This window comes from Glossina fuscipes, unplaced genomic scaffold (assembly GCF_014805625.2).
Source record: "Glossina fuscipes isolate IAEA_lab_2018 unplaced genomic scaffold, Yale_Gfus_2 2, whole genome shotgun sequence".
Lineage (NCBI taxonomy): Eukaryota > Metazoa > Arthropoda > Insecta > Diptera > Glossinidae > Glossina > Glossina fuscipes.
Window position 1 is genome coordinate 18,676,446 of NW_023998416.1, and position 16,618 is coordinate 18,693,063.

Consider the following 16,618-nt stretch of genomic DNA (forward strand, 5'->3'; position numbering starts at 1 on the left):
AAAAAAAAAAAAAAAAAAAAAAATTTGAGCATTATTCCTGTTCTCTGATTTCAATGAGATTTGATGTGTTGAGAAGACGCCGCCTAAGAGTGAATAGCGCAGATTCTTAAGAAGCATTATAGGCTACAAGTTATTGTACAATGAAAATTATAGAGCAGCTGCCGGTTCGCGACCTTTCATAGAAAAATCTAAAAAAGACGCGTCTGAAAATTTAAAGAAAGACTTACAGATGAATTTAAAGAGAGAAGATAATAAATAAATAATGTTGCAACTTCTCTTAAGATGATCTTATCGTCGCACAACGGGCTTTGCAATTGCGCGCTTCCACTGAACGTCAAAAATCGCAAAGGAAAGAAATAAAATTAATTTTCAATACTGTCGGTTAATTGCATGCGAAAGTTGATAGGCCAATTAGCTTGCCCTGATTTCTTAAAAACCTTAGAGACTCGTTATATATTTTCCTAATAGGTTGGCTGTCCGTGATTAATGCCTAAACGAATTATTCAAATAACGAATTTTTATTTTACGGCAGCTAATCAACCATCAAAAATTTACAATTTAGAAATTATTCCTTCAACTTATATACTTTTTCTGCTTATTGAAATTAAAAATTGTTAACAAATTTTATTCTAATAATTTGTTTAATTACTGACTCTTCGGATAATATATTGATATATATATATATATATATATATATATGATATATGATATGATATGATATATATGTAATAAGCCATGTTTGTACAATTGTAAACCGCACTACTTTACTCATACATATATCATGCATACATAAAGGTCCTCATCATCTAGGTTTATTAATCACTATTATAAAATGTTATATACAACTGCTAATTGTATCAAGTTTGTTAAGAATTAATATTAAACAAAAAAAAAATCTGCTATTTGTTAGAACTAGCACAGGCGTACGTTTAAGTTAATTAAAACAGTCAATATATATTACAAAGAGAACTCAGAAGTTCAGGTTGTCCGCGTTTTCAAAAACATCCTGACGCATTCGAATTTCCTTCAAAACTAATTTTTGAAAATATGAAACTATATAAAATCAGATTCACATGCATACATACATACATACACAAACACAAACACACACATGTCCTCATATTCATTTCATTGTAGATTTTGCGAAGAAAAGAGAAATAAATTCTATATATATTACAAATACAAACCACTTCGAAATTTTTCTTTCCAAGCTTTCCGAAGATGTACATTTTTAAAGAGGATCTCTTGTTTTTTCACAATTCTGACAAAACAAATAATTTCACTCTTAAACCATTGTTGCAATGGTTGCAACGGGATTTGCCCACCCATAACCCATTCAACAAAGTTTTGTACGTGTTCGCGCTCACTCGTTGGAGAGTTAACAACCACGACTGGCCATTCTGTTATTACATTGCGTGGCTTTGAAACAATCTATCACCAGGAGTATAGGTATACCCCGCCGCGCTTGATTTTTCCACGTTTACATCAAACATATATAAACATTGTTCCCTCCTTCCATCCTTCTCAACCGACAACCGTTTCTGACTACCATCATGCCTCTCGGGGATAGGCGACATATTCTGAGTATGTGAAATAAAATGACGCGACATTTTTTTCAACACCCTTCGAAGCTCAACGTGCATACAGCTTCTTCAAGATAAAATTTTCTTAGAATAATAAAATGAATCCAGTCTATTCGTAACCTCCACTTATCAGTTCAAACATGACATCGTTTTACATTGGCATTTAAATTGCAATACGGTACATTTTCATGGGTGAATTATTATTATTACTCGGGATTATATCAGAGATTTGATAATCTAAGGCTCAAGCGGCAAGTTAAGTTGATCAGAGAATCGAAAAAAAAATCATAAGAATATCTGATCTAAACAGATTCGAAGAAATTTTTTTGCACTGTGGTACAAAAACAATTTATTTTTTTGCTCGTTACTCGCACAACAGAAACTACGGCACGCATTTTCAAGTACATTGTACAACATGTGCACAAAAATTGAATCTATTATAAAGATTATCGAGATTTCATTCATTCTACTCGCTATACCGTGGATATATTCTTGGTCAAAATGAAATTCTGAATTGGTTAAGACGTGTCTGTCCTTCTGTGTACATGCGTGGACATTCTCCTGGTCGTAAAATTGAAGATATTGACTTGAATCTTGCACGCAATAATGTTGAAAATGGGCCACAACACGAGCCCGCATTGAAACGTAAAGTGAACGCAACTCCATTTTTCTGAACAAAAATTTGTGTGTTGCGGCTCTTTACTCGCAAATTATAATATAAAATATAGAAGGCTGACATTTGCCACATTTACCTAACGAAAATCTCTACTATTTATGCAAAAAATTGGAAAAAATCGGCCATGCCCAAACAAAGTTACAAGTGATTCAATTTTATTTTTTTCACCTTTTTGAGGTCTTTTTTTTTTTAATTATAAGGTAAACAAGACATACATTCATCAAATAACGATATATTAGCTGCCTAAAAATGGGTTAATTTTAAAATGAATATGACGGACATCAGCGATATGGGTATTAAATAAAAGGACTCTGAGAGTAAAATGCGATAAGCTGAGGACGTTAAGTCTAAATTAATTATGGTGACCGTCACGACATGGTAGAAATATTTTTCTTAAAAATGCCTTCAAATTAAAGCGGTAGGGGAGTAGAATGTTAATGGTGAATTGACAACTTCACCTGAACAATACGTTTCAACGAAATAAAAAGTGAAAGATAAATTTTATCTTCAACACTTCTTTACGACAATAAATAAAAGCATGGGGCACATTTGGACCTAGATTTTCCATTCACCAAAAATCCACATTTTCGCACTTTCGACAACACATTTTTCCAAGACTTTATGCGGCTGAATAATCATGTAAATAGTTGCACTACATGAATCCAATGAAGTAAGAAGATTGCAAAAAGACTTCATATATTGGATATATTGAATATACTTGTAATATTTATTGAGGATACTCTAAACCTGTATCATATTTGCCGAGAATGACTTCAATTTAAGATAAATCCAAAAACGTGTGAATATAAATTGATGAAGGTTCGTTTAATATTAAAAATGTTTAATAAAAAATAAAAAGTAGCTCAGTGTGATTCCTTTTAGCATTTCATCTGATTGGTTATCTCAATAGCACAAGGATCTTTAACAGGGCATATCTGGCTTGAGCTCTCACATTCAGTAAGACTATATTCATGTTCGCATATACCTTCCTCTTGTTCAAACTCTTCGCCTTCGCCTTCTGGCACATATGATATACTTTTCTCTATGCCTACTTCACTAGGAGCAGTGACAAGAGAGCATACCGATATCTCGGAATCGGATAATGGTAACGGTACTGGCTCTTGCGGAAGTAAGGAATAGTCATATAAGCAAATATCCTGAGCGTACCATAGTGAAGGTTCGTCGATCCAAACATCTTGCTCACGATCGTTTTCTTCTTGCTCATTTTCTTCCATGTCATCAGCTTCCACTCCTACTTTACGATTCGCTTGCATCGCCCGTCCCGGTGATTGAAAATAACCCATAAGCAAATAATAATTATCAAAACTGAAAACTGCTGGTCCTTGTGGGAAAAGATTATCCCAAATGCCATGGAGACTAGTCGATTTTTCTTCTATACCGAATGTAAATGTAAAAGGGCCTACCCGTACACCATTACGCCAAGTTCCTTTAAATTGCAGCGGTCCACAGTCTGGAGATGCCAGCAGCAGACCCCTTGTGTAGACGCCTACACCATGGCGTTGACCGCGGTACCAGCTGCCGCAGTATGTATCTCCATTAGAGTACGTGTAACGACCCTTACCATGTTTCACATTCTTGCGCCACATACCCTCATAGACACTGCCATCGGGATAAACAAATAATCCGCGACCTGAACGGCGGCCTAAAATGGACGTATTATGAGTATCCATCCACGAAAAGCATGTCATTTAACTTACCACAGCGATATTGGCCATAATAACGTGGGCCGGCCTTAAAAACATACAAACCCATGCCATGTCTTCGGCCGTGGCGGTACTGCCCATCGTATTGATCACCATTCGGTAATATTGCCCAACCGCGTCCATCACGCTCTCCTTTCGAATTACGGCCACCAATGTAAAGCTATAAAATTGTACATATATATATATATATATGAGACGGAAAATTACTTTTCTGTGCGGGGAAAAATTTTGTTCGCGCTAACTTACGCCAATATTAATAGTCTCTTCCTCTTCTTCAGGTAGACTTATTTCTTCCGCTTCTTCAATACTCATATTATTCAGGAAATTTTATTTCTATTAAAATTTATATCACAATAGCATAAAAATTCTGACACGAATGGATAATAATGTTAAAAGATAAAATTATCAAATATTACTTAAAAATATATTTTTATTATTCAACATAAAAATACTTTAGAACTTAGAATAAATCTGATGTTACGTATCATAAAAGTAATTTGCCAATGGATAGCGAATTATTAGTGCTAAAACTGTGCATAGGATTTGAAAACCCATTAACATTTGCGTAAGTATTTTCTCATGCACTGGCCCAAACACCAATAATACAAAATTGATTAGCGTGAAATTATTTGTTGTCACTTTACCGTCGGGCTTTTCTTGCCACGTTATCAATTTTAATGATTTCAGCATGGTCACCATTAGACGGCCCAGCATATTCAGTTCGTTTTTATCAAAATCGGTTGTACTTATGTGCAAAAGGTCCGATTTTGAATCGTATTTTGGTAAACGGTGTCTTGGGCAAGGGATAAATTTAAATAGTTGCGGTATTGAATAAAGAAAATTTATTATTTGCGGTAAAAAAAATAGAATCAATGTTTTACTAAAATGCCCGAGAATGCCAACGACCGCAAACGTCATGCCTGCAAAATAACAAAATGTATCACCAACGAATACTTGGGATGGATATCTGAAAGAAAGGAACGCAACGAAAAACAAAAGATTAAACAATTTGATTAAAAGGTGCAACTGAGTGGTTTATGGGAAAGAGTCACATTATCATGAATCTATGTTTGTTTATTTGTTTGGGTTAAGGTTAATTTGAAAATTCATAACATAATTATTGAATTTATATGAAAGGACTGAAACGTTGGTGTAAATTACTGCCAAAATTTATCGGCAGACTAAAGGTAAGTAACAAAAATGTTTTTTACAAAAAATAGGTAACAATTCCCGAAAAATGTTTTTTAAATTTTTTTGAAAATTCAAGTGCTTTCTTTTAACAAGAAACTTTAATGTGGGAAATTGCTTGTTCACACATCCTTGGACAAATTCAACCAATGAACTTTGAAATGGACATAGTTCGCCTAAAGTATCTAGAACCAATAACAAATTCGAAAATTTTATAACTTCGGCCATGTAGACCACCATATTTTTATGAATACACTACATGTATTGTCGATTACTTACTTGTTAAATTTCCATAAAGCCAAGGATACAGCAAGAAATGGCAACATTAAATAAATACTAAATTTATGGGCGTCTACTTGATGCCCCAAAGATAATTCAATAAAATTGAACAGAAGTATAGAAGCACTGATAATTAATGATTGACCCACTTCTAAACCGTTGATGCCGGCTAAAATGTTGATCGCATTAGTGCAGAATACAGCCAACATTCCCATGTAAATGTAATACAAAGCACCTGAAATTTGGAAATTGGGATATATTTGCAAATAACTCATTTGAAATAGTTCATGCATTACGCTTCTGAAATATTCGCGGAGCCTATTAAAGCATTTTTCAATTTCTAGTTTAAATTCATGATACTTAACAATGATACGCCAATTAAACATTAAAGTAACCATAAGAAAGGAGCTTGCTAAGTCAACAAAGAATCGTAAAAGTATGATTATAAATTTTGAACATAGATAAAAAATGAGAAAATATGGAAACAATATTTAAGAACCAGATATTTTTCATTCCAGTCTTAAACAACAAGAAAAATATTTTTAGCTAAGGAAGAAAAATAGCGGCTTTCTGAAAGGGATCCGGGAAGAGATCATTTATTATGATTTTAAGCTTATTTAAATAAAACCGAATCCAGAAGAGCTGCTGTTTCCCTGCCGAAATGCAAAATTTTCAGAGAAATTGCGAAGGAAATGAACGCATGTTAGGTTAGTTGGCACAAAGCCATTATTCTATGTCCAAAAAAAATTCCATACCTTTGTGATTTTCGAAGTTGATTGTGCGCTTGCCAACGACATCGTGTAAACATTAATTTCACCTTTCTCAATCAGCCTTTTCGTTTATCTTTGTGGCATTATTTATGTGCACGTGGCTGCGATTTTTATTGTTATATTTAGAGATTTTTTCACCGATATTTGAAACTATTTAATGCTTTGGGTATTTATGTGCATATATTTGTCAGGTTATTAGAACGTATGCAAATTGTGGGAATCTTTGTTTGATTAATATTGGGAAAAGTCCTTACCTATATCCAATGAATAGCCGACAAATGTTCGCAGGAATTTTGGCATTATAATCGTTGTTAAATTGTAATAGACAGCGTACACCATTAGTAACGGAATCATAGCTATGGAGGGCAGTACGAGTTTATAACGCCATCGTAAATCGAAAATATCGTCAATGAATCCCAACAACATCATTACAGCTATGGAGAGCAGAGCAACCAATAATTCTACAAATTTTTCGTGAGGAAATGTCGTTTTGCTGCCGGTTTTTATGGCTTCACCGAGAGTGAGTAACGGTGAGTAATTACCGAGAGTGAAGGGCACCGGTATGAATAAAAACAAGACGACCAAAAACACCAATCCAATTAAGACACCCATTGATTCAGGACTGCAACAAAAAAAAAAAAGGTTTTCATCACATTTATTATGAATTGTATGAACATGAACACTGCAAAATTACATTTCTTTTTTATTTTTTTTACATAAATCCTTGCCAACTCGATTTTTGTCGATAAATTTTTGTCGAAAACCCGGTATCAAACGCACAGCAATTACATATCCGCCCGCTGACAGAAGACCGTTTATTATTAAACAATTATAAATCATTTTTTTTTTATATTTTGTTTTATTTTTAGTTATAATTAATATGCCTGCAATTTAAGCTAACTAATCTGATTTTACTTTAGTTTTTGGTTGCATAGTTGAGTAAATTAAATTAGAAATCAAGTTATTTTATGGTTGCCAGGATTATAAAAAGAGATTGTCAGCTGATGTCATGATTGCCAAGCATACATCTCAAATGTGAAGTAACAAAATCAAATAATTTAACCATTTAATTAAGCGTTTATTGAGACCTCTTTTCTTTTAACAACATTAAAAGCGATACTATTGGACAGTCTAGCTGTAATACTCTTAAATTACCTTAACTTTGTTCTAACGCATAATAAGAGAATAACCGCTTGCAAAAGCTCGTGACAATGAGTATGAATTCATAAAACGATTAAAGTACAAGACAAGTCTATTGACAACATATATGTTAAATTATGTTATATAAAATTGCAAACAGATGTTGTAGTTGTAATTATCGTATTAAAATATTTGTACAAAAATAAAATCATGAAGAATGACGAATGTAGAACAAAGTTACTCATCTTATATTATAAGGGCAATTTCAACAAGCCGAAACTAAGCAACGGCTTGAGTAATGACAAACCGACTAGTTTATATTGTATTCGGCTGTATATACTTCGATCATCAGCTCGTATAACTGGCGAGGTCGCTGTTTCCACAAAGTCTTTCAGAATAGACCTAACATACTTGCACAATGATTTCATAGTTAATATTTAATAAACTTAAGTATTTCTATTTAAACATTTCTTCACAATTTTCTGCTCAAATATATCCAATTGGCGTTGTTGGGGGAAGAGCAAAACAAATGATGAGTGGACACATCAAAGGTAGTGCGAGGCGACTTCGTATATAAGCAGTAATAATTAATAATAAGATGCCATGGTTAATAAAATGCCATGGAATAAGTCTTTTCAGCAACCGCGCAGAATAAATAAGCAACAGACGTATTCTAAAGTCGGTCTCCAAATTATCGACTATTTATTACAGTATCGGAACCATAAATACCATTCACAATTTTAGCCGCCTGGCTTGCATTTTCGCCATTGTCAAAGAAAAACTGTAAAATGTACCGAATTTTCTCTTTGTTCACTTCCATTTTTAACATGCTGTAACTCACAACTGAATGCACCAAACAAAAAAAAGCAAAAGAATTTTTTTTACTGCGAAATGTACAGTATGTAAATGTACAGTATCGGAAATTGTTTGATCGATACTTTACTAGCAATCTATCAGTGCAGCCATCTACCGAAAAAATAATGGATTTCTTTTTCCCCAAACCAATATTACAAACATTTATTTTACATTTCACAAAGATTTTGAAGTAAACCAGTTACACTCATAGATACTTTCCGCTTGCTTCCATGAGTTACGTCTTGTGTTTTGCGTCCACTAGAAAATGCTTATTGTAGTAAAACATTGCGAATACAACTTTTGTGACGGTTAAAAATTTTTGGCCATAGGTTGAATTGCAAACCTGAAGGAAGCAAAGTTGATAGATATAATGAGTTTTCCTATATTCCAAATTTATTAGACATTCTAAGAAATAAATTCTGGAACCAAAAAATAATATGAAGCAAGAAAATGTTTGTCAAGTGCCAGCTACCTATAGCGGTACAAAACTATTTTTGGGTGTTTCTGGGCCTTGCATATTCACTTCCAATATTCACATTTCACAATTGAGGACCTTATTGCTTTGATAATTATTCATTGAACAGTTTTGCATTTAAAACCGCTTAAAAACGGGCAGGGAAAATCAGATAGGTCATCACACTAAATCCAGATAGAGAGTGAGAGTTCTTTGAGAGTGGTCTTATGGTCTTTGAAAGAGTCGCTAATTTAAAAACTTATCACCTCTTAAAAAGTGAAAGTTTGTTGAGTATAATGAAGATTGCCTGTTGGAAAAGATTTGATATAAAATTTACCGTTTATTCATCCGTTTGGAGCATTTACGTATATGACAAATATGATGCTCTTGATAAGCACTCCTTGATCAATTGTGTCTTTAACACGTTAAAGACGGCGCAGTTTTTCCTATTTCGCTTCATTGGGCGGCAGCAAAAATCGTACTTTGCTTTATCTGGCGACGCCTTGCACAAAATGTTCTTTACCAAAACTTCATACTCAAAAGTGTAGTTTCCTTTTATTCTACGTTTATTATAAAATGAATGAAATGCCTACAGAATCACTAAACCTAAAACCTAAAAGAGGAACTGCACATTTTCTTCAGAAGTATCCTGGGACTGCAAGAAAGTCGCGGAAACGGATGTCGTAAATATTACACTAACGTTTCATCGGTGAAATACCAGTTTCTTTCGTTTTAAAGCTGAGATAAAGTTAAAAGCGCACACTATATAAATACAAAATGCATATATAGCATATATATGTCAAGGAGCGGCTACTGAAAGCCCTCATATTGGGTAGGAAACTACTGGACTCTATATTTTAAAGTACAATAGCGTTAAAGAGCATTTTGGAAGAGAATAGAAGAGCTCGCATTCGCAATAAAATATGATAATAAAACACTTAAAATTTTCTTATTAACATTATTTAATGCATCTTTGTAACACACATAAACAGATATTTATGAAAATATAATAATTATTTGATAATAAATTTCGTAAAAGTATTTACTTTTTAATTTTTATGCGCAATAAATACCAAAAATTAATTCAAATTAAATTTAAAATTAATTAAATTCTGCATTTAGATTAAAAATTGCTAAATGAAAGAAAATGTAAAGCAGCTGATCGTTCATGTTATTATTAAATTAATGGATTTGTGTTATTGTGTTTTTAATTTTTACAGTCAATATTTATCACAGTACTTGTTTATCAGTATTCTATAAAACCGATTGAGTATTATGTACATACATTAGGGAAGCATTAATCATCCAAAATGTAAAGCTAGGAGATGATGGGAAATAATATTACGAAGGAGGAAGGAAACAAGGTTGATTACAGGATTCTTGTGCCTCTAATTAGCTTAACTAAGGACAATAATCAATCGTTACATCGAATTGAAAAGACAAAGATTATTTTTAGTTATTATGTTTTTCCTCTTTTTTTTTTTATATATTTTTTTTTATATATATTTGAAATCATTTTCACTTATGCTCAATTTGAGGGAAATTTTTAATAGAGATGATATGTGATGATGATTCTAAAGCACTGACACTGATTATAAAGCGAAAATTTGTATAAACAGTAATTGATGTGATGATAAATTTTACCTGTATTTTAAGAATTGGGAGCAGGCACGATAAATAAATTATTTATATGAGATTTATATTTATATGTTTCCGATGAAATGATGTTACTGCAGTTTCAAATTGCCTTCGTTCATTCATTTTCACTATTATAATCCTATTTCCAACGCAATTCTGTATTCATTTTATTACTTTACCTATTAAAGTTTAAATATTAAACGCGTAAAATAAAATTTGTTTAGGAACCTTTCGTATAATACCAGATAAAAAAGCTGTGCTCGCATTGGATCAAATCTTGGATATTAACTATCTCGGGGTAAAATTTGCTTAAGATTTTAGATGCACTATAAATCATTGTGTTTAATCACAACTTTCATACGACAATCCCGAGAGTGAATCATGTACATTTATCCTAATATTAACTGACAATTCAGATTAAGATATCTGAGAGATTTATATCGAATTTATCAAATACATATACATATGAGGTAAAGATATTCTCTTGAAATCATTAGTACGAGTTCGTCTAGAAAAACCGTGCTAAATTAAGCCAACTCGAAAGGCAGCTAACTTGATTCAAGGGTTAGTCGACAATTACCATATCCCAGATACAACGAATAAGATATTATTATGATTATCATAACTTTTATACTCCACACCACGTGCGGTGTATGAGCATAAAAAGAACCTTTCGGTATAACGATCGATTCAATCTCATTTTCTGACTGTCCGTCTTGTTTCCCACTTTTCACCCCATAGCTCGTAATTTAAGAGACCTTTCCTTGAAATTTGGTAGACTAGCGGGAGTTGGTCCAAGGACAAACACTAGTTCCGATCAGGCCAATTTTTTGGACCACTTCAGAAATAATGGTTCATTTTGAAAATTCGTTACACAAATAACTGTGGCATGATGCAGAGTGTTTAATGATGGTTATAAATGGGTGACTTTATTGCAAGACGGAGTGCAGATGCATATGCTATTTATCTAACTATAATATATATTCATACAGTTTGGCAGCACTTTAAAGGTAAAAAGTTTTTCTAGTAATTGCGGACAAATCCTCGTTCCAATTTAACAGTGCTTAATCATGACAATCAAAAGTGATTACCTCACACTAACTGGGATTGTATACTATATTGGATTTTGCAGTGCCTCCGATTTTTATCTATTACGAAAATATGACAGCTTCAATATTCATCCTCTGGTATGTACAAACAAGCAATATTATGGAGCGATGTATTCACATGCAATCCTAAGAATTATTAACTATCCGCTTGGAATCGCAGCAATCGCACTTTTTAAACGAAAAGAAAATCGAAATGAAATGTTCTTGAAGAAAGAGAACATAGTGCCCCTAGCTACCGAGATATTGCAATTTGAGTAAATCTACTTCAATGTTTCTCTTTGATTCGAAAATTTAGCTTCTTAGCGGACATAAATAGACGCTGCTTATTTCTTACTACTTATTGATAGTGAATAAATTCAATATTACCTCAGGTCCAAATAGATATATATATAAGATATAAAACCACAGCTAGAACGATTCGACTTCATTGTCATCGGCCAATAAATCGTCCAAAGATTCATATATATTTATTAATAAATGGCCATATTTCCAACTTTGATCACTGACATATGAAGGAGCAAAGTATTTATCTCTAAAACGGTAGACGCGTAATAATTGCGTTTTACCATCCCTTAAATACACGCCCGTCGCAATGAGTTGCTGAAGATACGCTATATCAATGTGAGAATTACGTTGGTTATGAGGAAATTCAATAGAATTTTGTGGTGTAGGAATAACAGATAAAGAAGTTTGCGATTGTGCTTGCAACTCCATTATAACTTCATCAGGTTGCTGACAGTATTTGCAAAACCAGCCACCAAAATGGTTAAGGTCCCCTATAACAAGTGGAAAGTTTTGGATATTTTGCAAAAGAGCAAGATCAGCGGCAATCTCTCCCTGAATATTATCCAGATGACTAAAAGAGCTGATAATGCCATTCAGATGGGTTAAGTCAGGGTGCTGCCAATAAAAACCGTAAACATTGAACTTTAAACGAAAGACTGTCGTTGGGACTTCGTTGACATAGTACTTGAAAAAATTTAAAGCTTTATGTCCTAATAAGGTATGATCGTCGGTGTAAATAAAGAGATCGGTGCCTTTAATCACATTGCTGCTAAGTTGCTGTTGACGGAATAGGTGATACGCGGCAGCGCTGGAACAATTTCTATGTTGCATTAGTTGACAGTGGAACAACATAAAATTGTTTTGAGGTAAGATCTGTTTCAAATGGCGTCGCAAAGACTTTAAGTCGTTTATAGAAACTGGATTGCGCTTAAAGAATATGATGAAATAATCAATAACTCTTTCGACACCTTTCACTTGCATTTCCAGCAAATCTAGACTAAAAAATTGACCTTCAATCATATACACTAATCGATGGCATTCATCCCGGCTGGGATCCTTAAGCTTAAAGATGGTTTTGGCAGCCATTAAAGCTCTCCATATAACCTCAGGTTGCCCGCAATCGCGTCCATGCCACTCAGATGAACATTTACAATGATTTTCGCCAGCATCGAGCAAATCTTCCGATTCATTGTCGCTTTTCAACTTGAAAGTTTCGTTTTGGATACCATCACGAAAACACCATAACGTTGTTTCACCAAATATTAACCGTTCAGATTCAGAAATATTTCCATTTAATTTCTGCAATACGAACTCTTTGTGAAATCCAACCTCTCTGGATGGCCATACAAACTGCGTCGCATTGGCACTGTTGTCGGCCGATCTTAAGCTCTCCGCCTTTATAAAATTTACTCTTTGTTGTTCTTCTTGTTCTCTGGTGAAAGTGCCCTCAATCCTGTTGAGGTTATCACTCAATCCGAATTGCAATAACCAAAAGCATAAAATGAAACCGAATTGTATTAATAATACCGACCATAATACAACTCTTTTCGTCCAAGTTCCGCGACCTGCTAACAGTGGAGCGACTTGTGTACGCTGCATCACGTCCAATTCCAACTGTTTCTCCACTTCATTAGCTAAAGCATCGTAACGGGTTAAGCTTAGACGTAAATGCATCGGTGCACTGATATTATTTGCTATCAAATTAATCCTGAGTTTAACACATTTCTCTTTTTCTAATTTCAATATATAATATTTATTTAACTAGAATTTTTCACTAAATTTCTCGGCACACGCCCGTGTTATTCTTATACATGCATATATTCATTTTTTGCACATTCTTAGTTAAGATTTCATGCACTTCTTCGCATTTTTTTTTTTTTTTTATTTTACAACACACTGTACAATCTTGGAAGAATGTATTATAATGGACTGTCCACTCATTGCATTTTAATAATTCCGTGACAGATAAATTGAAGTGCAAAAAATATAATTTTTTTAATACATGGAATTTTTTTTTATCTTCCAGACGTGTAGTTCCTATTTATTAGAAACAGGAAAATATCTTTAATGTTTTGCGTTAATTTGAAATGCTTGAGGTTATATTTCCCGTCCATATACGTAGGATAACAAAGTTTCAATTTGACCGAAACAATTAGAGTTGCAAGCACTTTTCAGCTTAGGGAATCGGTTAAACGCAAAAGAATTCTTATTTTTCGACAAAATTTGACTGAGTGGGCAATCTACTATTATTTATTCTAGTTTGAAACGCCTATTCGACATTGTCAAAAAACAGCTGTTATTTTCAAGGGTGAATTATGTTCTTCTTCTGCATTCTTTCGTTTCGTCTTTTGAAATTACGATGAGCTGTTTATCTGGACAATGTTGCATACCATCATTTTGCAAACCTTCATCGTTTATTTTCGAATAAATGTTACAAAAAAAAGTAATGTTATGGAATTCGCTTTTATAAGATGCAGTCCATATCACTGCATCGCGGATATTTTGTTCAAGAGAAAAACACTTCAAAGTTCTCTTTATTCGACTGTTTAACTCAAATATTGTTTTTCTATTCTACTGTTTTTCACAAATATTCTATTTATATACATTTTTGCCATCATATTACTAGTGCCTAGTTTTATGACTTGATTATTAATTCGTTAACCTGCTTTTTTTTTTGGTAACCATTTTCATCGGCCTGCATCTGCATGACACGCCTGCGAATATGCGCTTTGTTTTTACTTGTCTGCTTTTCCGCTAATCGCTTTCATCGGTCTGCAGCTGCATGACGCCTCGCTAATGTACATTTGCTTTCTTTTCTCTTTAAGGAATTATTATTTTAGAAAATGACTTGGCTGGAATCAACTAGATTTGGGATTTCCGTAACAGTAATATAGCGGGGCCACTCGTCATTTTGTGTTATATATGTGGTTGCTTGTTATTATTGTTATAAAGTTGAGTCATAAGTAACCGACTTGGTTAGGTAAACTCTATTGCTCGTATCTATTTACTTTAAGTCAACGAAACGAACGAGTTTTTGTTTTCACTATATAGATAAGGATTCAGTTAATCTTCTGTCAATTGTTTTATGTGGTGCATGTTACATTCAACTATTTTTCTTAATCTTTCAAATGGAGAGTCAGAAAGTGCGTATTCAACATATTATGCTTTGGGAATTTAAATAAGAAAAAAGCGCTAAGGCGACAGCTGGAAAAATATGCAGCGTATACGGTGAAGGACTGATAACTGATCGGGCACGAGGAAATCGATTTTGGGAAATTCCGTTCTGGGAATACAACCTTAAAAGGCGTACTGAGGGTGAGACGTCCTTCCGACTTTGACGACAACCTTCTAAAGCCAATCAAGAAGCGGTATAGCAAACAAGCGGTATATGAAACTCACAATCAACTGTCAAACGCCACCTGGGGAAATTATTTTGAATTATTTATTTTAAATCACCTACAAGAATTGTGAATATTGCTGTTGATGTATAAATATTTACATGTTGAAATGGAGAAATTCATGAAATAAATTAGATCTTTTCACCTTTCAGGACTTAAGACTTGCAACAGCAAGTGAGTTAAGAGATATGATGGACACCTTTTCGAAAATAAGTAGAAAGAATTTTTGACGCTTCAAAAATCAAATATTTAACTTATGTTCGTAGGATCGTTATTCTTATTTGCAGCTGTCGAGATTGCTAGTATTATGTATCGATGGATTTTAAGGTCTTTCTCTAGGCCAAGAACAAGACATTTTCTCCGATTCAGCGTCATAAAGCGAATCGATTAAGCTACCTACGAAATTTAAAAGTGCAGACAGTAATTAAATATCTATCGGTTTGTTGTCAAGTTGAATGTTGAAATGGATGTCATAACTGTATATTTTACAATCATTTATTAGTCAGCCTTTTTAAACATATAAAAAGGCGTGGCTTACATACCGTTATATGAATCCGCATTAAAATGATATGAGTTCTGTCATATTTCACACCATCATTGAGGAATAGCAGGCGCATTAGCATATATTAATTTAAATGTCCTCCGGGCCTACGCAATTTTAATTAATTCTTATTATTACCCATAAGCGCCATACTGTTATGTTTGTATAATCGTATGATTATAACAAAATGATTAAAAGGAAATATAGTATATAACAAATAATAATACATATATATGCACCAATTGATATTTTTTAAGAGTTAAGACTTTACTATTCGAAAACACACATACCAGCTTCCGTGTGAGATGTATCGCGCACGTGACGGATGTGTGGGTAAACTGAACATTTAAGTAAAGCTAATAAAGTTAGTTCCCTAAGATGAACCGAACTGAAAAATCTGAAGTTGGTTGTGCTCCCCAGTATCCCTCGTAGTTTCGTAAATATCATCCATAATTCATTTCTAAATATACTTTATCATAAGTTCAGTTCAGTTATGAGCTTGCAAAGTATTTCCACGTCTAAAGGGACCTAAAGATCAAAGTAGAATTTATTTTATAGAAGTGGCAACTAGTTCGAATACCCGCCTTGTCATCATGTTGAAAGGTGCACTTTTCGAATCAACCGTTTTGCCTCATTGACAGTATATTTGATGAATAAAATTGTACCGTGAATTCGAGATTTCCGACTTTATTCATTTCAAAAGACTACAAAGCAATCTGCTACTCACACATTAGGTGGCAGTCCATGATTTGGGTTTCATATATCATATATATTCTATATATATATATATATAGGTATGTATTGATTACGTAAATCTCCTTTGATTATTAAATTAAGAGCAGAGCTGCTTTGCTGTCCGAAGAAACAATAAATTTGCTAGGACCATTTGAACACTTACATAATAAAAATCGAAATATGTTCCTCCAGAGACATTTTACTATCATTTAAATTCTTTCGGTTTTTTTTTTAATTAAATTT

General features: G+C 33.4%; 3 protein-coding genes across 3 annotated transcripts; all 3 read right to left on the reverse strand.

The window, feature by feature from the left end:
• Positions 1–1,935: 1,935 nt before the first annotated feature.
• Positions 1,936–4,714, reverse strand: LOC119633902 (radial spoke head 1 homolog). The gene is made up of 4 exons (XM_038027717.1): positions 4,628–4,714; positions 4,230–4,316; positions 3,978–4,143; positions 1,936–3,922 (listed from the first exon to the last, which is right to left on the reverse strand). The coding sequence occupies exons 2-4, from the start codon at positions 4,293–4,295 to the stop codon at positions 3,138–3,140; spliced, it is 1,017 nt and encodes a 338-aa protein (XP_037883645.1). The 5' UTR covers positions 4,296–4,316; positions 4,628–4,714; the 3' UTR covers positions 1,936–3,137.
• On the reverse strand, positions 4,440–7,233 carry LOC119633901 (UDP-N-acetylglucosamine--dolichyl-phosphate N-acetylglucosaminephosphotransferase). Its single transcript, XM_038027716.1, has 4 exons — positions 6,915–7,233; positions 6,475–6,842; positions 5,451–5,685; positions 4,440–4,950 (listed from the first exon to the last, which is right to left on the reverse strand). Exons 1-4 carry the CDS (start codon positions 7,058–7,060, stop codon positions 4,461–4,463), a joined length of 1,239 nt encoding a protein of 412 aa, XP_037883644.1. The 5' UTR covers positions 7,061–7,233; the 3' UTR covers positions 4,440–4,460.
• A 2,603-nt stretch (positions 7,234–9,836) lies between these two features.
• Positions 9,837–13,923, reverse strand: LOC119633979. The gene has a single exon (XM_038027856.1). It carries the CDS (start codon positions 13,373–13,375, stop codon positions 11,825–11,827), a length of 1,551 nt encoding a protein of 516 aa, XP_037883784.1. The 5' UTR covers positions 13,376–13,923; the 3' UTR covers positions 9,837–11,824.
• Between the last annotated feature and the right edge of the window lie 2,695 nt (positions 13,924–16,618).